The 27684-nt window shown below is 34.3% G+C and overlaps 2 protein-coding genes across 2 annotated transcripts in view; both read right to left on the reverse strand.

Moving 5' to 3' along the window:
- The window catches only part of LOC134656260 (gonadotropin-releasing hormone receptor), a 430768-nt gene that overhangs the window by 298297 nt on the left and 104787 nt on the right, over window positions 1-27684 (reverse strand). The gene's annotated exons all lie outside the window — the stretch shown is intronic.
- LOC134656262 (uncharacterized) lies at window positions 118-27585 on the reverse strand. The gene is made up of 8 exons (XM_063511779.1): window positions 27567-27585; window positions 14169-14270; window positions 8741-8905; window positions 5230-5408; window positions 3979-4192; window positions 2973-3405; window positions 2403-2506; window positions 118-375 (listed from the first exon to the last, which is right to left on the reverse strand). The coding sequence occupies exons 2-8, from the start codon at window positions 14227-14229 to the stop codon at window positions 269-271; spliced, it is 1263 nt and encodes a 420-aa protein (XP_063367849.1). The 5' UTR covers window positions 14230-14270; window positions 27567-27585; the 3' UTR covers window positions 118-268.

The raw sequence follows: 27684 nt of genomic DNA on the forward strand, positions 1-27684 counted from the left end.
ATTTTAGGTATTTTAATTGCATCAGCGTGTCTCTTATCCAGCTTTCTGTTACTTTTTACTGTTTTTATTTATTGCTATAGTTTGTTCACAATTTTTAAATAAAAAAAAAATAATTTCAAAGCAATCTTTTATCTGTTCTACTAACCATTACATACAATACTCCGAAAACGCAGTGTAGTATTTTTTTTTACAATATTCTCTAGTATCACCAATCGTGTACTATTTTTAATAAACAAAGTCTTATAACATTCTCATAGTAACCACTATTTCAAGTAGCAAATATAAGAATCATTGAAAGATAGATTAGAGAAAGGCTTTGCCAAAATAAGGTCCCCTTGTTCCACGTGTCGTGGTGAACAGCAGCTTGGTTTTCTCCTGCCAAAAAAATACAAATTAGATAAGTGCACTAAATACCACAACATTTAGATGAAGCATATACGTAGGTACCTACATTCTCCATCACGTACCACGAAATCGTGGCCACACACATAGGCACTCATGTACCAATTTATTCTGGGAGAGCGACCATTTATTTAAGTTGGGTCCACGTTTACGACCTGTATTAAATGAAAAATATTTACAAAAATAGAGTTTTAGGGGTGAACTTGGCCCCTGTTTTACCCCGCTGGCAATAGTCCAATGGAAAAATTGCAGAATACATTTTTGATCTTGTATATATCTTAATTCTGATTTTGAAGTTTATGCGACAAGCAAATCAATATGAGAATAAGCACAAAGCTAAGTTTAAGTAGATATTCAAAATATCTGGTGTCGATGAGACATCTATTGTCCTACAGATAATTATAAAAGTCATATTATCGTTTTAAACCACGACTCAAAAGTCTGGACTACTAGCTTCAAATACCTACCTACTAAAAATATTTAAAGCAGTATTAATTAACATTATCCGGATATATTTTACACAATATGAAATCGGATTTTAAGCCGTAGTCTTATAATAGGTATTCTTCAATTAACCATAATGTTGAACGAGTCTTAAAGTAGATACATAAAATTTAATTTAATTTAAAACATGAATTGGTATTAACGGGTTTGTTTAATTAATTTACATTAACGTCATATACTTATTGTTAAAGCAATTAAATAGAAGTCCAAGTATCTAGTTTTTAATTTTTAATTTAAAAATATTTAGCTTTTATCAAGAGTTATTTGTAATGCACCTTGATATTATTATGGTAATCCAGTTAAATTAACATGCAACGCTTTATTATCTGTTACCGTATTAATAGCTTAACCTCATTCCCGATATTCGTTTTATTGCATTATCGGGACAAAAGTTGACCAAACATCAATTTGCCAATGCATATAAAATAGTGGTTAATTGACATTAAGGGTAACATTCCATTTCTGACCGCAGCTATACTACTGGTACTGAACGCGTCGCTGTTACTGTCAATTTCCATAGTAAAATTGACAGTAGTGCAGCTGCGGTTGGAAATGGACTGTCACCTTATGTAACATATTTTGTAGAAGCGGTTAATTTTTACCTTTTGTATGACATACAATTGTACTAATACTCGTATGTGATTATAATATTTTAGTTAAGGTGGACTGTATATGTATTAACACTAATAAAAAAAAACACATTTGAAATACGTCTAGGGTGACTATAGCAGTTATTGACCTCTCCATAGTAAGGCAGAAAGAAACAATTAAGCTCATTATTATAAGAGTATCCAACTACCATGGAGGGGCCAATAACTAAGACATCACTGCCGTGTCACGCGCATCTCGTGTAACTTTAAAAGTTGAGTTTCGAGATAATTACGTTTAAAGTTTTAAAGATTCAAATGCTGTTATCGTTGACGGTTTATCGTAATTTTTTAATTTTTTCTAATCTACATGTAGGAAATATGGTCACAGAATAGGATCTTTAATTTTTTTTTCGCATAATTGAATAGTTTTCATTTTATTCGAATTAAATGGTTCCGCATGACCAACTCTTCCATACTATAGTGGTCACACGAAGTCATGTAAGTCAAGTTACATGACATACGCGTGATCAGACGTGCCACGGATTAAGCGGAATAATATTGTTGTCGTATATACCAAGCGCTCGGCCAGTCATGCCAAATGTCCTAAACTGGTAACTTAAGAACCATATATCATGCAACTCAAGTTAACTGAGTTGTGTCTGACGCCATCGGCAAAAAAATGAAGTTACATGAGTAAGTCATATACTTTTCTCAGTAAATAATGAAGATTTTCAAAATATACTTTTAGAAGATATATATTTAATGGTTTTTAAGACGATTTAGACTGGTTAACCGTAACTCATGTAACTCGAGTTAACGGAGTTTGGCGTGATACGGCAGATCAGTCACCCTATTTATCCAACTAAAATAACTAATTCAATAATAGGTACGTTTCTCTAAACTTACCAATCAAAACATGAACGTTGATTATAACTTGAGAATGGTTCTGTAAGTGGCACGTGTATGTCCCACTGTCGTTCTGCGACGCTGATGCGACGCTGATTGTGGCACTACAAAGTATAAGTTTAAATTTAGTTTTGCCTATAAATTACAGACCACTTCAACAACGTCAGGGGGTTTAACTAATGAAGATGCATTTTAATTTGTACGCGTTTTCATGTATCAGATTAGGTGTTATCAGGTCCGTTGTTGTAAAATCATTGTATTCGTTTTTGATTTCGTATAAATTAAGAATAAATCAAGTTTTTTTTTACTGATTAAGCACGACTTTGACGCCTTCCTTAATAACTGGCCGAAAGAAGCGCTAAATCGGGAGTCATAGAGAACTAGGGGAGAGGCCTTTGCCCAGCAATGGGACACACAAATAGGCTAAGAAAAGACAAAGGCACGTATAACAGTTAACCATTATTTAAAGTTGCTTGAATGTAGGGATTCGATAGAATATAATTATAGGTAGGTAATATTCTTCAGCAGTGGGAAAACTTCCAAAGATTAAATCTCCTGTAAATTACCAACCTCATATTCCGCCACGATACGTTCTCATTAAATTCTTTCCCCTGCTTCTTCCAAACCATCCCGTAAATATTATTCACCACCGTCGGGACAGTTGACGTTATCATAGGGGCTACCGTGGTCTTCAATTCCGGCATATTTTTTGTAGTTGTACTAACACTAACTGTAGAAGTTATCGTTGTGGTCTCCACACTCCAACTTTTGTTCATCATCAAATCTATTCTATTAAAAATTGTGCTCATCTTTGTAGTCAATTCAGTAGTTGTAGTTAAAGGCGTGGTTGTGGTAGGGACTGCCGTAGTTAGGGGCACCTTCGTGGTTAGTGAGGCTACGTATTCATCTGATATGACGCAGGACAATTTTATAGAGCTTCCTGCTTTGTAAAATCTATCCTTTAGTTCATGAGTCTGGTCTCCATTTATCGTTAAAACTGGAGCTGTAAAAACAAACAAATATAAATAAATACGAACGTTTGTTGAAATTCCCTAGAAATTGAAACGGCAACAAAAGAATTCCTACATTTATTTGATCAATCGGTCGCCTGCACAATAAAACATTTGTGCACTAGTTCAATTTGAGAGCTTAGTTTAATTTTATTAGTTCTTTGTGTTTGTCTCGCTATATTGTGTAGGTTTAGGTACCTATTTGTGTTTAAAATCTTGTCGCATCAAAAATGTCGACAGACTGTATTGTATGGAAAAATCCTAATTAATTTTAATTTTTCCATTACGTATGAATTCCTTTCCCAATTTTTCGATATTTTCTTTTGTTTGTATATGTATTACTAAACACCGTTTAAAACGAATAAAGATACTTTAGATACCTACCGTATGGATATAGATTGCACCAGGCATCTGCCGATTGCATTACCACAAGACACGCAATCTTCATTTAATTTATTTATATTTTAGTTTAAATCTCATATGGAAATATTTTTTTGGATAAATTAATTACATTCATTTATTCATTCAAAGCCGAGTGTGTCGCTGTAATAACATGAAATACTTACGCAGTACAGTTAAATTAGCTAATATTGCTTTAGGGGGATGTGTTGATATTTGGCACATATATAGGCCCGCATCAGACCTCTTGACGGGGTTCATGCTGAGCCTCCAATTATTGGGGTACTGGAACTTGACAGCTATCCGATTATCACCGGCGTACGGAGACCTTCCAACGGTGAGCAATTGTGCGGAATCGGTTGCACGCCGCAACCACATTACCTGGACAAATGAGGAATCAATTAAGGCAATTGATTAAGCTATCAATTTTGTTTGAGCGGGACCGATTGCAACGCCAAATAGGGAAGCCTTTTGATCTTTAAAAGCATTTTTAACCATTACTTATAACCATAATTAGATTCAAGTTTTCGTTAAAAGCAAATCATACTGACACCTTACAAAAAGATGTCTCTTTCAATTTCTAATGACGATTTACTAGAAATAGAATCCTTTTTCATTAACTTAATGTCGTATTAACGTAATTTTCTTAAATTGAAGAGTTTACACTGATATCTATCTTGAACAGAATACTTTGTACTTAATTTACTTAACAAAGTAACATTAAAAATATTACCGCAAAATTTAATAAACAAACTTTGTTTTTAAAACCCTGAAACTTTCAAAAACTTCCTTCCTAAAACTGTTTAACTTCCAGAATTGTAATTCTGTAACTTAAATAATTGTTATACGTTGCTTCGCGTTGTTTAGTACGCCTACGGATAGGTTGTATAATATTGATCTTTCCAGATATGTTTATACTTTCGCAATCAAACTTGCTCCACAAAGTATAGGTAAAATAAAACTTATTCCAACAAGGTTGCTACCACATTACTGATTCGTTCTAGCCAAGAGCACGTAGAAAACCATTTTACATTTTACAATTCTTGAGGCCCCAGGGAAACAATGTCGGCACTCAATTTACTGTTTACTATACGAAGTCAAATCACGTGGTCCGTACATACAGCCAGACTGCTTTAAAGTAGTAGGTGTCAGGGCTTGCATGATTTTCTTTGTAGATATAAATTCATTTCCAGGCTCGCAAGGAACAGAAATTCAAAATCTTTTGTACTTCTCTATCAGACAAAAAAAATTTTAGCACAAAATGAATTGACTGTTTTGGTAATTATTTCCTTTTGTGGTTATATTTTTGTGTAACATCTTGATGGTAGTTCTTGTTTTTTGGTTTAGTTATATTGCTTTTGTCATTCATACGGATTCAGCATGATTCATTCTATACAGGGACAACATAAAACACTCACTGTTTTATCTTTCAGCATGCCAACCCTACAATTTAAAAGGGCCTCGGCCCCCACGTGTGCCGTCACTTGCATCGTGCCCTCGGGATCGCCCACGTCGCCCTCAAAGTAGGGGCCCCAGTGGTGCTCGTGATGGTGGTAGCCCTGATACTGTCCATAGTGACGGGAGTCTTCTAATTTACCTGTTAGAAAAAAAGATTTGTTAGTAAATATATGTTTTTGTTACTACAGATTGTGTGCGTGTGTGTGTGAACAAGCCAGATAAAAATGATTTGTAGATAATCATTTCAGTGTTTATGACGAGAGCGAGTCCGACTTATTTTCAATTAAATAAAAATCTAAAGAATAAAAAATCATAATTTAAGTCACCCATTGCCTGAAAAGCTTAGCAATAACATTATAGAAATTTGTGCTAAAGGCACACTTTTTGTCATTAGTGCCGTGGTGAAACTTTTGATACTCAGATAAAAAACAAAAATCCTAAAAAGAAAACCACGTTTTTTAGTGCTTACCAAGCGTCTCTCTATTGAATAAAGTAAAAAAAATAATTATGTATTTTTGTCCTGACTTTAACAAGAGTATACGCCTTAAGACCAAATCACTATTGATCACGCTTTTAATTTAACTACTGTGTCCATTATTATTTTCTACAGAAAAATTAAATTCTATATTACATACAAATGATTCCCTCATTTAAGCGACCTCTTACAAACCTCCGTTGTATTTTGTCTCTTTCTAACAAAAATGAATGTCAAAATAAATTTTAAAAAGGAGGGGAGGCCTTTGCCCAGCAGTGGGACACTAAACCAAACCTAACAAAAAAAAAGTAAGTTACCTCTACAGATGTTGGTGAATCGAGAAAGTAGGTAAATGATTTGAATTGAAAAAAATTGGAGCTGTACAAATAAGACATTCACCGACTTTAAATAGTCTAAATGGCGATTGCGAAATATTTATGAAAGCCCTCTTTATATTTAAAAGCTACAAGTACTTGTTGTTCCATTTCAATTAGACGCCCTAAAATCACGACTTAGGTTGAATTTAAAAATATTGGAATTGTGTTTCTTTTTGCTTTTGTGACAAGGTTACAGAAAGATTTTCAAAAGATGAGTCGTATTTTTGTGTTTTTATATATTGTTTTTGTTAAATCAAAGACGTACAATTTGCATTATTTTGACTCTGTGAATTTTTGGTTTCATCAAAGATTAGCGCTTGAAGAAACTGTTTGGAAAAAAATTATCGCGGCACACCAGAGATGAAAGTCTTCTTAGGTACTTAATTATTTCTGTGGGCCCGATTCGGATTTTGAAATAGATATCTATAAGATATCTTTTAGAAATCACCAAGATACGATAACGATATTTTTAGGATCTAACCTGTCAAATTTGACATTTCCGCGATTCTGGAGATACTCTTGAACGATTTCCACAAGATATTACTTAGAGACCTAATTCACATCTAATAGATATCTAACACGATTTATCTTAAAAGTGACATTAGTTGCCCGAATAGCGCTGCAAAAGAGAACTAGTTGAAATCTAAACTATAACGTATCTAGAATGGATCTAGTACGTGTCGTCTCTTGTGAATATCTTGAAGTTCGAATACGGCAGTGTTAGTCGTATTGAGATCAGGTTATAAGTATTGATGACAAAACCGTAGAAAGCGTCAATGCAATTTATCGATTAGGTATCTGCCACTCGTGAAAGTGAACGGAACAATCGGAACTAGGTCAAGAAATAAGTTGATATAAAATCTGGATTCATCGTAGATGATAAATAAAGGTGGAAATCTGAAGCATCTGTCATAGTCGAGGGATTCTTTGATGGTGGAAAAGTTGGAGTTAAAAAAGTCATATTCCTTATAAAATGTCAGTCAGGCAACTGACAAAAGTTCGGTTGAACATTGACAGATTTCGCACTGTAGGCCGATACCCAATAATTAAGTCACGCCATTCTCACGCAACTCATTCCAAAATTTGACTGCAATCTATTTATGAATTATTATTACCGGTTTTTGAAATATGAAATATAATTTATGTATATCGAACGTTAGTACTCTTGTGATATGTTCAAAGCTGCAGATCTAAGAATATCAGAATATATAATATGCTGAAAATCATTCTTCATTCATAATTTTGGAATATTCTCTGTTTCTTTCACGTTCTTTTATTTATGTTAATATATGCGGTTGTCTTATCTTTATTTATCTCATTTCGTATCAAACGTAAATAACTGCTTGTAATTTATGCGTTTCAAAAATTATTTTAGTTGAAGAAATCTCTCATTATTTTATGTGAGAGAACCACTCTTATTTTACAACATTATTGTAATGGATGAGGCGAGCGCTAAATTAAGTTATTAATTCTTTGTTACATAAAATTGTAATAAGCATATAAAAAATATAACGATCTTCCATAACGACCTGTAAACCTTATCAACCTTAACTTTTGTCGTAAACTGTGCTTAAATTAGTGGTTTGAAGAGTCGTATAAAACTTCAAAATTATTATAGCATAAACTCGCTCTGTTAAATTAAAGTAATAATAAAAATAAAAATGTTATGAATATTAACAACAAATGGCGTTATTCATAAACGGCTGGTAACTTAATCAGTTGATGATCATCGTTTGTCCCTATCTGTCGTTATGTCATAGAGAGGGAGAAAGGATGATCATCAGCTGATTAACTTAGCAGAAATAAGGGGGAAAGTGTTTTAAGGTTTAATTAGTTGCTCATGGTTCTGTTCTAATAAGTCACAGACACAACATTAAAAAATAACATTCAAATGTAAAAAATACGTTACTGCTTAAGGACAAAGGTCCACAGGTGCCTATTTATCTTACCACATTTTAAAAGTTTTGATCTCCCAGTACATTTAGTAACTTATAAATCTATAAATTATCGAGAGCTCGGAATTTCATTTGTAGTGTTTGTACCGTTCGCATGAAAAGGAAAATAAGTTACATTTTTTCTTAATTTTATTGAGATTACCTACACGTTTCAAACAAGTGGAGAAGTGCGTTCTTTTTTTATTTTAGTCGCTAATATTTAAATCTTCATCTGAGCTGTCACAAATATTGATAATATGTAATATGATCTGACACACTATGCGGAAAGGAAGAGTCGTGGAATGTATGTGGCCCAATACATTTCACGACTCTTTCCTAACAGACTAACATAATTTTTGTATTTACTTCTTTAAAATATAACAAACCTCTTTTATTGCTGATAGTACGAGAAAAAAAGAATCAAATATAGAATGCCCGTAAACACACACTCAATATATACCTATTATACGCACGCTAGGTACAGTGGACCAAGAAAGTGGCCTGGTCTACCACCCTACGGTTGAGGTTCGTTTGAACGTCATGAGACAACAAGGTCGATTTACTTTAAACTCCGTTAGAAAAGTCAACCTTAGCGATCGTTAGATCTCTCAGAAACTTTTGTCAAAACTGGCAGACCACTTTCTTGGCCCACTGTACTAGGTACTCTTATAAATTGAACACTCACTATGTAACAAATGATCGCTCCTATCGGTCGGTCCTTCACGCTTGATGTTCTCTCGGAGTTGCTTCGTGATGTTCCTGAATATTTCTCTGGATAGCGCGAGACCGTCCTTTTCGTCGTTTCGACGAAACCGGCCATGCGTTTGGTCCTCGGAGAAGCGTAGGGGCTCTGTATAATACATACATACAACAGATAAAAGAAAACTAAAGATATAGGACTAGGGTTTGCACGACGGATCCGAAATGTATGGGAAGATCCGCGGATACGGATCCAGATCCGGATAATTTCATACATTTCGGATCCGGATTTCAAACCCTATATAGGACCTTATTCATAAACACGCTATAAGCCTAAAAGGTGTTAATCGCTTGCCTTAATCTGTAATTTTGACTACGGTAGTTGTGAGAAAGAGACAAGCCATAAATGAACTAATAGGGTATTTTCCTACTAGTCAAATTAGTTTCTTTTTTAGAACTGTCAAAACTATTAGCCAATATGGAATCTATATATTATGAAACATTACACAATGACGTCACGGTCAACTCACCTACTATTTATATTTCTTTCCGATTTATTAAATAGAACTGGTGTTCAAAAATGACTGCTATCTATGTATTTCTAATAATTATCTAGTGATTTATTTCTTCCATGGTGTGAAATAATTTATTTTAAATACAGTCAAATACCCTACTGTGGCTTGTAGAGTTTATATAAATAAGGGGGAAAGAATCCACTCCTTTTTTGCTTCTCTTTTCAAATAATCTTTGACATTTGTAGAATTTATTATTACTTATTGTTTATCTATATCCGTCCCAAATAACTTCATTTCATGATATTCGTATATAGAAAAATTATACTACACTTATACCTACTTGAAATAAAAGGGTGTCATTCTGAATCCCTAACAACGTTTGCCCTAAAGTCACTTGCCCTAACTGGTTTGTTCTAATGGGCACATGCCCTAACGATCAATTGTCATAGAGTCTGTGCGGAAAGAGAAGAGTCGTGGAATGTATTGAGCCCCATACATTCCACGACTCTTCTCTTTCCGCACAGACTCTAACGATTATTTTCCATAATGTAAGGTTCTGAAAAATGGTTAGGTTTTAGAACATGCTGCCACAAAAGTGGGTTAGGTTAGGGTTAGGATTGCGACCCTCGTAAAAATGAAAATATGCTTAATAACATTAGGATAAGCAATCAATAATTAGGGAAACCAAAATTAGGGTTTTTAGTGTTAGGACACTGATCATTATGACAAACAATATTAGGGAATGCAAAGATAGGTGAAAAAACTTGAGGGATTCCGATATAGATCCGAAATAAAGGATTTCATTCCCTAACTTTTGAACACAATTTCATTATAGATTCTATTGAATTAGTGCGTCTAAAGAGTTAATTAAGTTGAAAGAGAAAAGAAATTCGAAGCAGTCTTCCAAATGAATTCACCCGTTACTACGTGTTACGTCTAGTTTACTACTTACTCGACTTAATTATAGCGAAAACAAGTTTTTCCTAAGCCAAAATAATAGCCCATTACAATAATAGCTAAATCTTTTAAGCTGCGATATTTCGCCCAACTCGCCCGTCCACTCAGGCCTTGCAGGCGTGCACTAAGGCCGCTCCTGTACGCTTGCATTTGTTTAACATGCACGCCGCACGCCCCGCCCCGCTGCACGCCCAACTCGAGCGTCCACTCAGGCCTTACACTTAGTGTAAGGCCTGAGTGGACGCTCGGAGCGGAGCGTTCGGCGGGGCGTGCAGCGTGGCGTCGGGCTCTCAAGTGATATAAGCAGCGTGCACTAAGGCCGCTACTATACGTTTGCATTTGTTTAACATGCACGCCGCACGCCCCGCCCCGCTGCACGCCCAACTCGAGCGTCCACTCAGGCCTTACACTTATTGTAGAGACATCAGTTATTCGAATGCTGAATTTTTGACACTCAATAGAAAAAAAAAACACGAACATACGTCTATAATTCTCCTTTAAAATTATAATATAATATCTGGGTGACCGAGCTTCGCTCGGAAAACATACAAAAACTCGAAAATGCGCGTTTTCCCAGAGATAACACCCAGCTAGATCGATTTTTCGCCCCCGAAAACCCCCATATAGCAAATTTCATCGAAATCGTTAGAGCCGTTTCCGAGATCCCAGAAATATATATATATATAAATAAACAAATAAATAAATAAACAAGAATTGCTCGTTTAAAGGTATTAGATAGATTATTATGTTGCCCAAAAACTAGAATGTGCGATATTAGAGATTAAGATGCGGGTCAACTTATGAAAATTCTCGTGATATCCTTTCTTAAGTATCATTTTTAGGGTTCCGTAGCCAAATGGCAAAAAACGGAACCCTTATAGATTCGTCATGTCTGTCTGTCTGTCTGTCTGTCTGTCTGTCTGTCTGTCTGTCCGTCTGTCTGTCCGTCCGTATGTCACAGCCACTTTTCTCCGAAACTATAAGAACTATACTGTTGAAACTTGGTAAGTAGATGTATTCTGTGAACCGCATTAAGATTTTCACACAAAAATAGAAAAAAAATAATAAATTTTTGGGGTTCCCCATACTTCGAACTGAAACTCAAAAATTTTTTTTTCATCAAACCCATACGTGTGGGGTATCTATGGATAGGTCTTCAAAAATGATATTGAGGTTTCTAATATTATTTTTTTCTAAACTGAATAGTTTGCGCGAGAGACACTTCCAAAGTGGTAAAATGTGTCCCCCCCCCCTGTAACTTCTAAAATAAGAGAATGATAAAACTAAAAAAAATATATGATGTACATTACCATGTAAACTTCCACCGAAAATTGGTTTGAACGAGATTTAGTAAGTAGTTTTTTTTTATACGTCATAAATCGCCTAAATACGGAACCCTTCATGGGCGAGTCCGACTCGCACTTGGCCGCTTTTTTAAGTATTTAATCTTACAGCCCAGAGAGAAAACTACGCCTTACTAGAATTAGTCCGATTCATCACGACCTTTTCCTTCAACGAAAAGAGGTTGGTAAATATCAAAACGTAAACTCATTGGTACGATCTGGGGTTCCCAACCTTCGGTTTGAAAGTTACGCGTTACCGCTAGACTGCCAACATGCTTATATTGCTATCGATACATTACGCAAGTCATCGCTCACAAAAAATGGCAGGCTGAGGAAGTTGGGGCCCGATTCGGATTTTGAAATAGATATCTATAAGATACCTTTTTGACATCACCAAGATACGATAACGATATTTTTAGGATCTAACCTGTCAAATTTGACATTTCCGCGATTCTGGAGATACTCTTGAACGATTTCTACAAGATATGACTTAGAGATCCAATTCACATCTAATAGATATCTAACTCTATCTAACGTAAAAGTGACACTGGTTGCCCGAATTGAGCTGCAAAAGAGAACTAGTTGAAATCTAAACTATAACGTATCTTGAATGGATCTAGTACGTGTCGTCTCTTGTGAATACCTTGAAGTTCGAATACGGCAGTTGGCCTTTAGATGGATACACAACATTAAAGTTCAATGAGCATGCGCAATCGATGGCAGCTAGCGAAAATAGAAAAAAATATATACATGCCGTTAAGTAAAATCATAAAACATGATAAATACCTATTACCTACGTAGAGTTAGACCAACACAATTATGCAACGATTTTTATAGCACACGCAGTGTAAGTGTTATAATATTAATACTGTAAAGAAATATAATATTGATACTAAAAACATCTAGTTTTTTTATAATCTGAATGCCACTATAGAAGTCTAGAATATTAATAATCTTTAATAGAAAAAAACCGACTTCTCTAACTACTAGCCTGGACCCACTTAACGGCGCTTATACTTTATTTGGTAATATGTATACATTTTATGGTAATCATAGTGGTTTGTTTAGTTTAGGTATCATAGTGGTTTTCCGGATCAAGGTCCGGGTCCGTGTCCGGATCCGGGTCCGAGTCCGAGTACGGGTCCGAGTCCGAGTACGGGTCCGAGTCCGGAGTCCGGGGCCCAGTCCAAGTCAAAATCGAAATTCAGAATCACAAAACGTGTACTATGCGTTGTTGAAGAGTTCTGTTCTGATCATCATCAGCAGTTCCGCTTCATCAAATGCCACAGTTTGTAATGTAAATGCTTGATTTTCTGATGAAAATATATAAAATTCTATACGTATGCCTTTAAGATTTGAGGAGTTCCCTCGATTCCTCATGGATCCCATGTTCAGGACTTGAGATTGACATAAATGTGCCTAAAAACCTAACTTGCTTAACAAACATAACGAAAAGGACAAATCGCCAAATGCGAGCTATGCGTCGTTGAAGAGTTCCGTTATGATCATCATCAGCAGTTCCACTGCATCAAATCGACAGTTTTTAATGAAAATGCTTAATTTTTTGATGAAAATACAAAAATCTCTATATGCATGCCTTTAAGATTTGAGGAGTTCCCTCGATTCCTCATGGATCCCATCATCAGAACTCAAGCTTGACAAAAATGTGGCTTAAAAACTTAACTTGCTTAACAAACATAACGAAGAGGACAAATCGTCAAACGTGTACTATGCGTCGTTGAAGAGTTCCGTTCTGATCATCATCAGCAGTTCCACTTCATCAAATGTCACTTTTTTAAATGAATATGCTTGATTTGTTGATAAAAACACAAAAATCACTATATGTATGCCTTTAAGATTTGAGGAGTTCCCTCGATTACTCATGGATCCCATCATCAGAACTGGGTTTTGACAAAAACGGGACCAATCTGTATGCATATACATACAATCAAAAAAAAAAATTTCAAAATCGGTCTAGTAATGACGGAGATATGGAGTAACAAACATAAAAAAAAAAAAAAAAAAAAACATACAACCGAATTGATAACCTCCTCCTTTTAGATTTGGAAGTCGGTTAACAACTACCTACGTATACAATAACCTTAGAGGATATAATCAAACGGAGTCATCATTAACAAGCGTGCCCCTCTGTCAAAAATAGGCGGCCAATGGTCATTTATCTGACATGGCTATTTTTACGTTACCTATACATTTGACGTGCCCGCCGCAAAAATCGGCAGACTGTTTTTTACAGACAAGGCGTCTCCGTTTGGTTATATCCTCTAAGACAATAACATTTACAAAAATATTTAAAAGTTCATAAAAAAAACGCAAAAGGTAAAATAGGTGTACCTACATGTGTAGGTACCGTTCATGTGAACGGTGGGTAAACTAGTGAAAATATAAACAAAATAGGTACTTTTTATGCTAGCTGAGCCACAAAGCAGGCTGTGACAAAGAACAAATGCATCGGAAGTGTAAGCTAACCTCAAAAAGCATAATGAGCGAGTCATCTGAAGCCAGCCTAAAAGAAGCCTTAAAGCTGGAACAATTCGGTTCAAACTCGTGCGTTAGCGTTAAATTATAAAAGGTTAATTACCAGACGTTGTTTGCAGGCAACACAGTGCTAAACACACGATGTAGACACTGCCCCACTGCATATTAGACGAAACATCACCGCGCGCATACGCTACTCGGTTACCTGTAATAAATATTATAGCGTTAGTTCACTAGAGAAACGAGTTACGAGTACATATAGAATGAGATCCTTTGTTGAACAATGTATTAGAACAAATTAAATTATTTTCAGAAAATATTTTAATTAGTTTTTATATTTAAAGTTTATCATTATATCGGTTTGGTGTCAGTGCACGTTTGAAATGTTCTGAGTATCTCGCCCGCGAGATAGACTAGTCCCTCTCTATTTAGGTAATTAGAACAATTTCTTCAACCAAAAGCGTCACTTTTGATACTGACAGAGATCGGAATCGTATCGTTGTAACATCTTAAAAGCATTATTCGAATGCGGTCGTAAGACTGCTAGAGGTAGTCTATCTCAAGCGCGAGATACTGTAGCGGCGCTGTTGAGCTAAGCTAAGCCTATTTTTTTAAACGGTGAAAATAATACAAGATTGTCTCAGTGATATAGATAAATATTACCCAAGTATAGCATCATTTTCTTTAGCATTACCTACGTACCTACTTTATCAGTTACATTAAGTCAGAAACAGCCAGAATAATTTGTGATTAAAATTTTATAAAATAGTTTGTTAAAACGATCTCTTATTTTATTTTAATTTAAAACACGATGCATTTCAACAAACTATAGAATAAAATAAAAATATTGTATTTATATTATTGTATTAAATTTTTCATTGAATACAAAAATATACCGAAGATAATTATAATTTAATTTAATTATAATAAAGATAATTATAATATAACAGGAATTCATCTAAAATGTATACTATCTCAAAACTCATTCCACGAATCGCTTCAATATTAATGAGGACATTAATAGAGTTAAAACAACTTAGATTGCTACCCTAAGACGTATACTTAATATTTGAAAAGTTTGAAATTGGTTCATGCGTGAACTTGAATTATATAGAGAAGCCTAAATTAGATTCGCTTAATTTGGTGGGACGCATTGAATAATTAATTAATTAGAATATTCCATGTCAATATTAATATTTTTTTAAATCATTTTGTAGTAGATCGTACGATGCAAGTCTGTACCTTAAATCTTAATTTTACAAAAATTGATTTTTCGATAAAAGAACTCAGTACCTTACTTGTATTTATTTTAAAAACCAATTGGAAATACCAATTTTAGTCCATGCAATCCACTGCCAATTTTTAAGTACAAATTGCTTTTTTGGGAAATGAAACAGCAACAAGCGGGCTCTGCTAATAGGTATTACTTTTGGCCGTATGATTTTTTTGTCAATCAAGTTCTTTTGTAATATTGGCAATTTTCAGTAAAATCTTTGTAAGTTATTCGATTTATATTGAAACAAAGAAAAATAATAGGAACCTGGTTTTTGCGTGGACGCTATCATTTATTCAAAATATAAACCTTAAAGGTGACGATCGGATGTCAACAGCAGATGCTGTATGTATTTGTCAATTTCCTTGATAAAATTAATGACGGTATGAACGTCATATTCGCGGCAGTAGTGCGTCGGCGAACGTCACTAATTTTATCAAGGAAATTGACAGATACAGTGGCGGCAACAACGATGCCGCTACAGTAATGGTGACAGTCCATTTCCAACCGCAGCTGCACTACTGTTCATTTTACTATGGAAATTGACAGTAACAGCGACGCGTTCAGTACCCGTAGTGCAGCTGCGGTCAGAAATGGAATGTTACCCTAATGCAGCTGCAGTTAATACAAAGAATGTTAATATTTTAGTGGGCGCGCGTGGTCTCGAATTTAACTTGTATGTACAGTCAGCAGCAGAAGTTGCTAAGCGGGCGAGGTGTTCAAAATTTCCTTGACGCGCCCTTATTCGCTTAATAATAAAGTCGCGTCATGATCATTTTGAACACCTCGCCAGCTTAGCAACTATTGCTGCTGACTGTACATCGAAGATACCATATTACCGCAGTGTCCTTAGCAAATTAATTAAGGATATTGACTGTAACCCGATATCATCGTGGGATATTGCAATACCAGCGACTAAAGTAATCAGTTTATGACTAAGAGGCCGATTCTGATTTTATAATTTGTTAAGGTTTTATGACTATAGTAGACGACCGCTTCATCCAACAAACGTAGACCTTATTTTCCTCCTCAGGCTTTGACATTATAGAAAAAAAATGAACAATTGAATGTTCGTTTGATTTTATTAGATTTTTAATTATTATAAGAGTATACCTAACTCATATAATAATCTAAGGATCGAAAAAATCAAACGAAGGGGCCTAGCTAATGGTTTTAAAAATCTAATTTCATAAAAATATTTTTCAGAATATCAAAATCCAGACAGGAAAATGGGGACTACGTTTGCCTCCCCTTGCATGCGTCTTTAAGGGGCCCACTGATTAACAGTGCGCCGGACGATATCGGCCTGTCAGTTAGAATAAAAAGTTAACAGTTCCGAACAACTGCCAGGATGATATCGTCCGGCGGACTGGTAATCAGTGGGCCCCTTTAGGCATAATTATCATGCTCCCCAATATTTTCGAGAGAGATATCTAAACACATTGCATCTCGCGAGCACCAATCAGCGTGATACGTGACTGATTTTAGAGTAGGTATTCTGATGACAAGACTCAAGATCGTATCAAAACAAGTCGAAACCCCTAACAAATCATTTAATCAGAATCCGCCTATCTATAGATACTATTCCGCGAGACGTGAGTAGCATTTACCGTATCGATGGATGAGGTAATCCATCTTATGACGCCGACTCAGTGATTTTGTGAGGCCGTTTCAGGAGTTTTTTGAACGTCAAGAAATGTTATACATAACATTTTGTAGCACTATTCATGTTACTACGATAGAAAACACGTTTTTATGGAGTAGGGTTTTATAACTTAAGCTTTAAGAATCCTGTGCTCTTAATATTACTTAAGTACCAAATTTTCCTTAAGATTAGTTTGTACATATTTGTTTTCATTCCAATTAGTTAGGAAATTACTGGGCATCTGTCGTATGAAAAAAGAAATCTCGACACGAAAATAAGAAGTTAGTAATAAGCTTATGGCTGAACAGATGGCGGTTACTGCAGTTTATAAACCCCTGCTACCACAATATGAGAAATTGTTTCATTGGCATATTACCGACTGCTGAAATTTATGAAATTGAATTGAATAGAACAAACCTATAAAGGACTAGTTTCTATGAATAAAGAAAAAGGGCAAATGTTTGATTTCTTTTCAGGGCCACCGGAGAGATACTCTTTGTAGTGTATTTTGAGGAAAAGGAATAAGCATAAAGTTACCCCCAATAACAGTTTTTGAATGATTCACGGTTAGTTTCGTTAGGGGATATGAATCGTGATTACCTTTTGTATTGTTTTCGAGCTACCTAATCACGGTTCATATCCCGGTCGACATAAGTCTAGTGAAATAACTCTCAATCACTAAACCCTTTGATAAAAATTGTAGATTAAATACTGCTACTCGTATATCGTGAATGTTTGATCAAAAAAGCGGCCAAGTGCGAGTCGGACTCGCCCATGAAGGGTTCCGTATTTAGGCGATTTATGACGTATAAAAAAAAAACTACTTACTAGATCTCGTTCAAACCAATTTTTGGTGGAAGTTTACATGGTAATGTACATCATATATTTTTTTTAGTTTTATCATTCTCTTATTTTAGAAGTTACAGGGGGGGACACACATTTTACCACTTTGGAAGTGGCTCTCGCGCAAACTATTCAGTTTAGAAAAAAATGATATTAGAAACCTCAATATCATTTTTGAAGACCTATCCATAGACATCCCACACGTATGGGTTTGATGAAAAAAAAATTTTTGAGTTTCAGTTCAAAGTATGGGGAACCCCAAAAATTTATTGTTTTTTTTCTATTTTTGTGTGAAAATCTTAATGCGGTTCACAGAATACATCTACTTACCAAGTTTCAACAGTATAGTTCTTATAGTTTCGGAGAAAAGTGGCTGTGACATACGGACGGACAGACAGACGGACAGACAGACAGACAGACAGACAGACATGACGAATCTATAAGGGTTCCGTTTTTTGCCATTTGGCTACGGAACCCTAATAAGGGGAAACACAATAAACGAGGCTACTGAATATTCTGAGAAATCTCTTTCAAGGCTTTGTTACAACTAAAGAGGGGCCTTAGAAAAAGTAACGCTAAGTGTACCTACCCTAATATTTTGGGAGAATATAATATTCACCAAGTAAAAAGTGTTCTTGTTTATATTAGCTTTGCAAAGGTACTGCAAACTCTCATATTGATAATACATATTATCTTGGTCATTTAGCTAATTTTGAGGCACTTATAAACATCTTATAGGTACTGTATGTTACCTATGTTTAACAAAATAAATGAAACTGAAACTGAAACTCTATTTTGGAACATACAAAACTTTTGTACCTACTTGTTAAAAATGTTCGATTCAGTTTGTAGAAAGTTACAAAATTTTAAATAGTTGGAATAAACATGGTTTACATTTAACACAAACTTTTTTTATTTTTAAGAGTGTGAACACGCATGAGACAGGTGTTATTCAAAGCGAAGTTGTTACTTTTAATTAAAATGTCGACTGTTTGCTTAATTGTCTAGAGAAACACGTCGGGTTAAATTATTAAAAAATACCTACATACGAAAAATATTCGAATTGACATTATTTTTAAATGTTTAATTGGGTTGTAACATCTTTGCTTACATTTTATTAATTATTACTCGTAAATTGGTCAGCAATTGTATTCTCAAATGAAAAATAATTTATTGAAAGAATTTTAAATGTTACTTAAAAGTCCTCATTAACGCTAGCAGCAAGAGATTATGACACTTATTAATCCTTCGATTTAATTTCTAAACATTCATCCATTTGATCGCTTTAGGTTAAGGGTAACATTCCATTTCTGACCGCAGCTGCACTACTGGTACTGAACGCGTCGCTGTTACTGACAATTTTCATAGTAAAATGAACAATAGTGCAGTTGCGGTTGGAAATGGACAGTCACCTTAATAGAGTATGGATGCTGTAATCAAACCCGGTCACAAATTAACTTCATTGACTGACATGAATTGAAAAGGGCAACAGAAAAATACATTTAATTACCACGCAGTAAAACTCAGTGATGGTGTAGTAAATCAGTGAATAGGATCTATAGGATTCGCTCCAAAACGTGAACCCAATCATTTTCAGAACATGTAATGAAAGCTTTAATAAAAGTGAATGAAAAGGTTGGGTCCTATTCAGCGTTCTCGCTAGCATTCATTGACTAATAACTGCGCAGGTAAGGCAAAGGCAATTAAAAACGTGGCTAGGGAGTTTAACCAAATAGGCAGGTCGTCTTGTCGTGATTACGATATTATTGTTTTCTATCCAGTAAAATGTGGTATTTATCTCCTATTTTAATAAATAACTAATTTAAAGATTTAGGTTCCTTGGTTACACAAAGTCTGGTGGTTTGGTTGTGTACGATTATAGATTTTGTATGTTTCCCATAATGTAGTACCTAATATGATATGATTTTCAAAAATTACAACACAATATGTAAAAAATTGAATTAATAAGAGCAAAAATATTTTGAATAAAATTTAAAAATAAAATACTAAAAATAAAAGCTGTATTGCTGAAAAACTGACAAGTTCTGATGTGGCATTTTCTACGTACTAATATATAGATTTTGACAGGTTCATAGAACCTATACTTAGATCAAGAGGTTTTTTATTTTATTTAGCTCATTCCGATTTGGTATTGATATCTGTGCGACTTGAAATGAAAATGACGATTGTGTGAAGCGTTCAAAATTATGAATAATTTGTAAATTTTCAATAAATCTTCTAAGGGGAAATTCAAACATTCGTCTCTGAAACCTGCGTTGCAAGTAAAGGACACGTAATAATATATGAATAACTTACATTTAAAGTTAGAATACTCCTACGAATCGAGCGTATGTTTTTGTATACTACTTGGCGAAAATATGCACCATAATTTTTGTCATAATTTTTAAAATGCTTTTTACCTTTAGATAATATAATAAAAATTAAATTGTATTTAAACAAACGACAGAATGTTTTAAATATAACAAATATTCAAAGCGAAGGATTGAAACACAGCTTAAACATGTAAATTCAATAGAAGCGCTCACGGTACGCCTTCCAGCCCTAGTAGCACGGTAGCATTTTTATCGTTTATCACCATGCCTGTCACGTTCTAACAAGTATGTAAGTGCGAAAGTGACGGGCATAGTGATAGTCGATAAAAATGCTTCCGTGCTGAGCCCGAAGATCGCTAGAACCTGTCAAAGAATTATTTGCCTCCTTATAATTAATGAGAAAATGTTGTACTGAGTGTACATTTTACGCAAGCTTCAGTATTATTTCAATAGCTTCACGTAACATCCAATAAAACTGGTCCCAGAAATTATTCTATTCTGCCTATTTTGGTTTAACAATCTGGTAAGGTTTTCTTCTGATTGTGTTGATACGTCCTTGAGTCATATAGGCAATAGGCATATAAGGGCCTCAAAGGAAGCAGGAGGTCTCGGACTCGAATCCTGGTATGGGCATTTATTTGTATGTTTTTCATAAATATTTGTGCCTGATTTTTGGAAGTTTTCTATACGTGTACGTATGTCGTCGTGTAGTACCCACAACGCAACACAAGCTTACCTACTACGGGACTGGGTCTATTTGTGATTTGTGTAATGTTGTCTTATTATATTTATTTCTGTATAATTATTTTTTATCTCGCTCGCACTTATTATTGCGCGTAAGATGCCTTTGATACGCCTGGAGGTCGTATCAAAACAAGATGAAAGCCTTAACAAATTATTAAATCAGAATCGGGTTCCAAGAACAGTTCCAAGAACACACACACCTTAATTACTCTTTAGCTAACAAAGTAAAATTGAAAATGATTACATAAGTATGACTTTGTTAATAAAACATTAAAGTAAGTGAAAAAGTACCTAATTAGTACCTATTTACTTCCAGTATTCTCCCTAATCTAAAAAATATAAAATAATAATGGCGGTATTCATAAACAGTCAGTCAGTCGAATCTAACAAGCCATTGATACTCGTATTTGTTTGTCCCTATCCGTAATTTTGAAATTAAGGTTTGTATGAGACTGACAAAATTTTGTTGTCCAAATTTTTTGAATAAGGCGTTAAGGCTGCGTTTCGACCAGACATGTGCGAGGGTGCGTTGCGACTTTTTCCCGTTCACTTATGACGGGGTTATTAGCAGTAGCATTATTAACCACTGCATAAAGGGTACAATATCTTTGTCACTGCTCATGCTCAAAAAGTGCACCTTTATGTCGTGCGTAGACGACATAAAATCGCATTTTATGCTCTAGAGCATAAAAGTAAAATTTTCTTCTAAGACTAAGGTAATTGGTCTCAACAGCCAAACAGTTAAAACATATTGCACAATTTTACTAAGCAATAAAATTGTGTAGATGACAAAACTTGTTATATTATTTTATTTTTGCTACAATTCATTAGAAATCCGTATTTTCTGTCATTAAATTTAGTAAATCACATAAAATAGGAGTCGATTATCGTTCAAAAATGTTCCGAAATGTTTGACTTGGCAGAAAACCGAGCGTCTGAAACTCTGATCACATGTTGAAAATTAAAAAAATAATTAAAAAGTCAGTTGGCAGGAATTGGTTATGTTCTTTCGCTTTACGACAATTTCGTGGTGTAAATTGCCGTGAAAAATGTGTTTTATTTTCCTCGCAATCGAAGTGAAAAGCAGAGTGTACAACAAGGGCATAAATGTCCATTTTTACCCTCGTCTACTATTTGAAAAATTGATTAAAAAATTGCCTCGGGTAAAGATGGGTCACTTTAAGCCCTTGTTGTACAATCTACTATTGTTTAACAGATTAGGGGTTTGAGCTCAAGAAATTCCTTAGAAAATTCCAACTATAATTATTAATAATTTTTCCAATAAATAACACAAATAACAAGAGTTAAAATAAATCTTATATCACAATCCATCAATCAAAATTATGAGTGAAATGAATGCGGCGTTTTTGTAAACTCTCCGTGTAATTTATATGGAAAAATAACGAATGGAAATTTAATATTATTAAAAATATGCGAAATGAATGCTGACAATCGCAAAAGCCCAATTTATTTTTGAGCTTACTTTCAAACAGATACGTAGACAGGTAGATGTGCAATTTATTATTTGTTATAACGTAGGTATTTAAGGCATTATTTTAGGGAAGGGGAGAGTTAATGAAAAATAACTTCTCTCTATAACGTACATATGTTATCCTAATTTAAAAAGTCTTCCATTAATTATGCCGTAATTTTAGCTAATGTCCCTGAATTATAAGTGATATTTGAAATGTCAAAGATAGGTTTAATGTTTAATTATCCCCAATTGGTCCCGTTTAAGAAAAAAATAAAGAGAACATGTTTTTTTCAAGCTAATAACCTTTAAGAAACAATGATAAGGTTACAGGTAAGGTAATCCTGATTGTGATAAATAGAAACCTAAAAATATGCACCAGGGAAAGGTCGGAAAAGAAGCAATTATTAATGTAACATCAGAAAATTATAATCCCACTTAATTTCTTTGCCCACGGATTAGCTAGGTCATTATCAACGATAAACTTTGTATTTAACTAGCCATTCCCGCAGCTTCACCCACGTAGGATTTGTTCTGTCTTAACTCACATTTATAGACGGGTCTAATGTGATGTCTACCCCAAACTTTTTCATACACTTTTCGTCGGGTAGTTGCACAAATCTCTGTTTTGACATTTTGCTGGGACATCAGTTAGCCGCGACCATGACCAGTGAAACCTGTGTCGAAACGTCGGTAAATAAAGGAATGTGAATAAATTTCGCGTTAGACCCGTCTATAAATGTGAGTTAATATGTGTTCAAAACGCGAAAGTTTTAAATATTATATTGTTCTGTCTTGTTTCCTCCTCCTCCCCCATGGGGAGAATTATAATTTGTTCTTATAGATTTAAGTAGCAATAACAGACTTTAATTTAGAATTATATCATTATTTTAAAAATGTTAATGTATTATAATTGTATGCTGTATTTTCAATCAATTAGTATATATTAATTTCAGACCAAAATTACAGTCCATATTTGTTAATTATGTACAGTAAAATAAAATCTACTTATATCTATGTTAGTTTATCCTTATCCTATCCTAATAATAACTTACCTACTTACAATTCTGGTACTTAGGAGCATGCAGAGACACCCAATGATGTCGTTTAAATGGGTTATTTAGGTTTAAAGATATTTATTCTCATAAAAGACATACAAGTCACTTACACGAGAACAGAGTTATAAAGTAAAAGTAATTATATCTATTTAGCGTCTCTCATACTGCATATTGCCGCTAAGAAACTATATTGCTAAATATTTTCACAGTACCTAATTTGCGACAAGATGATAAAATTTATAAAATTAACAGGAATAATACGATAATGCAAAATAAACGTAAAGTTTTACGAAAATGGATAACCACGATAGACCAAATTTGACAGTAATAATATGAAAATGTTATAATAAATTACCTTATAGAAGTTTGAATGCCGAATTATTCATGAAATCTACTAAGGTCTGTCTTGTCGGAGTTGTACAGTAGGGATTAACTAGACCGTGACGCGACAGATCGTAAATACTCAGAAGGTTTATGAAATTCATAGTAGAAGCAGGAAGAAATTCGTGGTTTAATGGCAGCCGAGGTAAAGTGACTTTTGTGAAAAGTGGTGATGTCTACACCTAAAGGCAAAAATTTAGAAACATGGCGCGAGATGTACTTTATAATATCCACCATACCACACCAATGTCTAGAGTCACAAAAAACAAGACTTGTTTTATTATTATAGTTACGTAATGTTTAATTGAATTCACGTATAGTCGTATACATATCTAAATGCGAAATCGAATATATCGGACGGAAATAGCTAGGTCGATTGTCAGTTGAGTTCTTAGAAGTATGGCCGATTGTCATTAGCAATTTATGTGGCTGTCTGTGCCAATCGATCATTTTAAGGTATCATTCGGATTTAGACTTCACCGGCATTATTGCTGCAGTATTAAGGCGCTATATTGCTGTCGCAATGGCTAAAAACCAGGTGAGCAAGATAAATTTTATATGAAATAAATGTCGCGCTGAAATCACCCTAAAAATCGCCGTATAGGATAACTACCCCGAAAACGCCTAAAAGCTATTTGGTGATGAAACCTAGACAGATCCAATGGCGCAAACATGTTCAGAGAGTTGAAATAAACTGAGAAGAGGCATAGAGAAAGGAAAAGAACAAAATATTTTTTGGAAAGAAAAATTAATTATGTTTATTTAAACATGCTCAGAAATATTAACTTTTTCTTTGAGCGAAGTACAAGCACCTAGTTTACATTTTTTGAAAAATTTCAACGTGGAACCTTACACTTAAAGTAAAATAATCCTATGCAAACTCAGTTTTTCTCGCTGCATTAGACTTTCAAAATTTCTAGCTTAGTAAAAAAAAACGCCCAACGTAGCATAGGTACAGCTTGAAAAACGGATCCGGTTTTACATATTATTAAATTTATTAATTTTAGTTAGGAAGCAAAAAATGTGTTCCTTTAAAATGTTGCTTTTTATTTCATAATTTGAAATCTGTGATAAAATCCTCTAGATTGTAAAGAAATCTTAGACTAAATACAATAAATAAACATTTTCTAAGAGTAAAACTGTATGCATTAGCATATCGGGAACGCACGCATTATTGATAGCCTGTATTGTTTATATAAATATAAAGATCCTATAATTATAGGTAGTACACTAAAATTATTTATCAACTACTTATTAAAAAAAAACATACATGTTGAAATTTTAAGCACCAGCCATACTCTGCGTAGTGAGTATATAGATCATACTGAAAAATCGGAAAAAAAAATTTGGCTGTTTCATACATTCCGGCTGATGTTATGCCGCTGATTTCCATGCGACAGCCAAATTTTTTTTCGCGATTTTGGCATTGGTCCCATAATAAAAGTTGTCCAGTGTGACCTAAAAATTCACAACGCAAGTATGGCTGATGGTTAAAATTTCATCCTGTATAATAATGAATACTTATCTTAATTTAGTGTTTATTCATAGTTACTGCCAAATTTATATTTAGAGATAGAGGTCTGGATCCCCGCTCCGGGTCGTTCTTGGTGCAGAGGTTATCCATCGCGGTTCAACGCAGTAATGCGGCGAGCGTTTTGGGTACCTTTGCTCCTGGGATGACGCGAGGCGGGTTTGACTGAGTGCTTTGTTTTAATTTTGTATTCGTGTTTTATTTTTATTTTTTATGTGAAGTAATTTGTAGTAAATGTAAAATAAGTAGTTATATTTTCTATAAAGATAATGTCCAAACTTAATAGTTATTTTAATAAGCAATATATTGAACATGTACAGTCAGCAGCAATAGTTGCTAAGCGGGCGAGGTGTTCAAAATTACCTAGACGCGCTCTTTTTCTCTTAACACTAAAGTCACGTCAAGATCATTTTGAACACCTCGCCCGCTTAGCAAATATTGCTGCTGACTGTACCCGCACTATTCTGAATGTGGTGTGAAATCGTTACCTAACTTCGTATTTTTGTTAACGTACTGTACTGAACGTACGTACTGTTTGCTAACGTACACAGCTCAGGTAAGAAAGCACATCAAATATTTTATGTTAGTAATTCATAACAATCAATCGGATTTATATAATGTGTTTTCCCATTTCTTTTAATAACTTTGTTTTATTTTCCTTTTGTAAGAATTTGATATGTTTTCTGAAAGAGTTACGTATATATTGTATGATTCCATGTATATCTTTTAAAATCAAATTTCTATTACACCTTATGTGTATAATTGCATGAATTCTATAGTAATTTAAATTGTATTTTTTTAATGCATGTTAATTATAAGATGTAATTTTTTTTTGAAAAGATGTGTCCCGCCGAGTTTGTTGCCGGTCCCATATTGGGATACCCTCCTCCAATTGAGGGGGGATTTAAATCTTCTCGGGGCAGAGGCGTAGGGTTGGAGCCGGTCTACCTAGCTTTATTTGACGTTCATAAGCGCATTGTAATCATGCCTACTTGAATAAACTATCTTTTTATTATCTTTATCTTTACTTTTCTATTGTATGTGTTAAACAAATAATATTCTGATTATCAATTCAAAATATGAATTTTATTCGCTTTCGTGTAACTAAATGTTCTAAATTTTACTTTTCGGCTTTAATATAAGGAGCGTTCTGGAGAATTCTACGCAAATCACTCGATCAATTCATCACTGAGACGCTTGAACAGAAACACAAATCACGGACCCCTTTGGGGTCCATAGATCATTAGGATCCCCGAACTAGTGTAGTGAATTCGTACCTACTCACTATTTCACGTTCGACCGTATGGTAATATATGATAATTTCAGTAAGTAACCTCTAATCACTATCACTAATTACTCGTGCAATTAATTATGTAAAATATGCAGTAATGTAAATTATTTCGTTTCCGCAATGTAAATTCGTGATTCAGTTTAATATAGCGCTAATGTGTTCGGTAAAATGTTTCATTCTCATGCAGGTACATGTTGGTTTGTGGTTGTAACTCAAAAAAAAAGTGATTAAATACAGAATATACAGATACCTGATAGTATTTAGGTACTCGGTATTAACTAGTTTATATATAGAATAATCCCTACTGATATTATAAATGCGAAAATAACTCTATCTGTAATCCACTGAATCAATTTAGATGAAATTTGGTACGGAGATAGTTATAGGCCCGGGAAAGAACTCGCGAAGGCATGGGCAGAAGCTAGTGGAATAAAAACAAGTTTTTCGTATCCTGTGCTAAACGTTGCACGACTAAAGAGTTATGAACACGCCCATTTTTTTCAGTAACCGTTTCTTATAGAATAATAAGAAAATATTTTAATGATTTTTTTTCATAATTAATTCAAACATAATGAAGGTTGGTATAGGTAGGTAGGTACTTACTTTCACGTACTTAATAAATTCATCATTAAATTTAAATAGGTAACTGTAACGCGAACTTATTTAATTTACTTACTTATCTGCCACTTATATTTAATTGGATATATGAACTCTGAATAATTTCAGAAATTAGTTATTAAGTAACAGAACGTTTCAAAAGACCTTTTATGCATTTTAAAAATTATATTATTATCTTTAACTACGTACGTGATTAAAAATAGTTTCGAAACCAAACTTTAAACAGAGATTCCCATTAACGTAAAACTTTTTTCCGTTAACAAAAATTTTGACGAACTCCACTTTTAAATTTTATGTAGACAATTTTACTTACATCTTAAATCGGGTAAGAAATCAGAAACAAATGCACAAAGACACTGCACTCCTCGCGGGTCGTTTGATCGGCGACGCGGCGCCCTATCCGAGAGGCTGCGTGGTACTGAACTGGGAGA

This window comes from Cydia amplana, chromosome 18 (assembly GCF_948474715.1).
Source record: "Cydia amplana chromosome 18, ilCydAmpl1.1, whole genome shotgun sequence".
In the NCBI taxonomy this organism is placed as follows: domain Eukaryota; kingdom Metazoa; phylum Arthropoda; class Insecta; order Lepidoptera; family Tortricidae; genus Cydia; species Cydia amplana.

Coding starts and splice junctions, on each gene's coding strand:
- LOC134656262 (XM_063511779.1), bottom strand. CDS start 14,229: ATGCAGTGGGGCAGTGTCTACATCGTGTGTTTAGCACTGTGTTGCCTG. Junction 5,409..8,740: donor GAGCGATCATTTGTTACATA/GTGAGTGTTCAA, acceptor TTTTTCTAACAG/GTAAATTAGAAGACTCCCGT. Junction 2,507..2,972: donor GTATCGTGGCGGAATATGAG/GTTGGTAATTTA, acceptor TATACTTTGTAG/TGCCACAATCAGCGTCGCAT.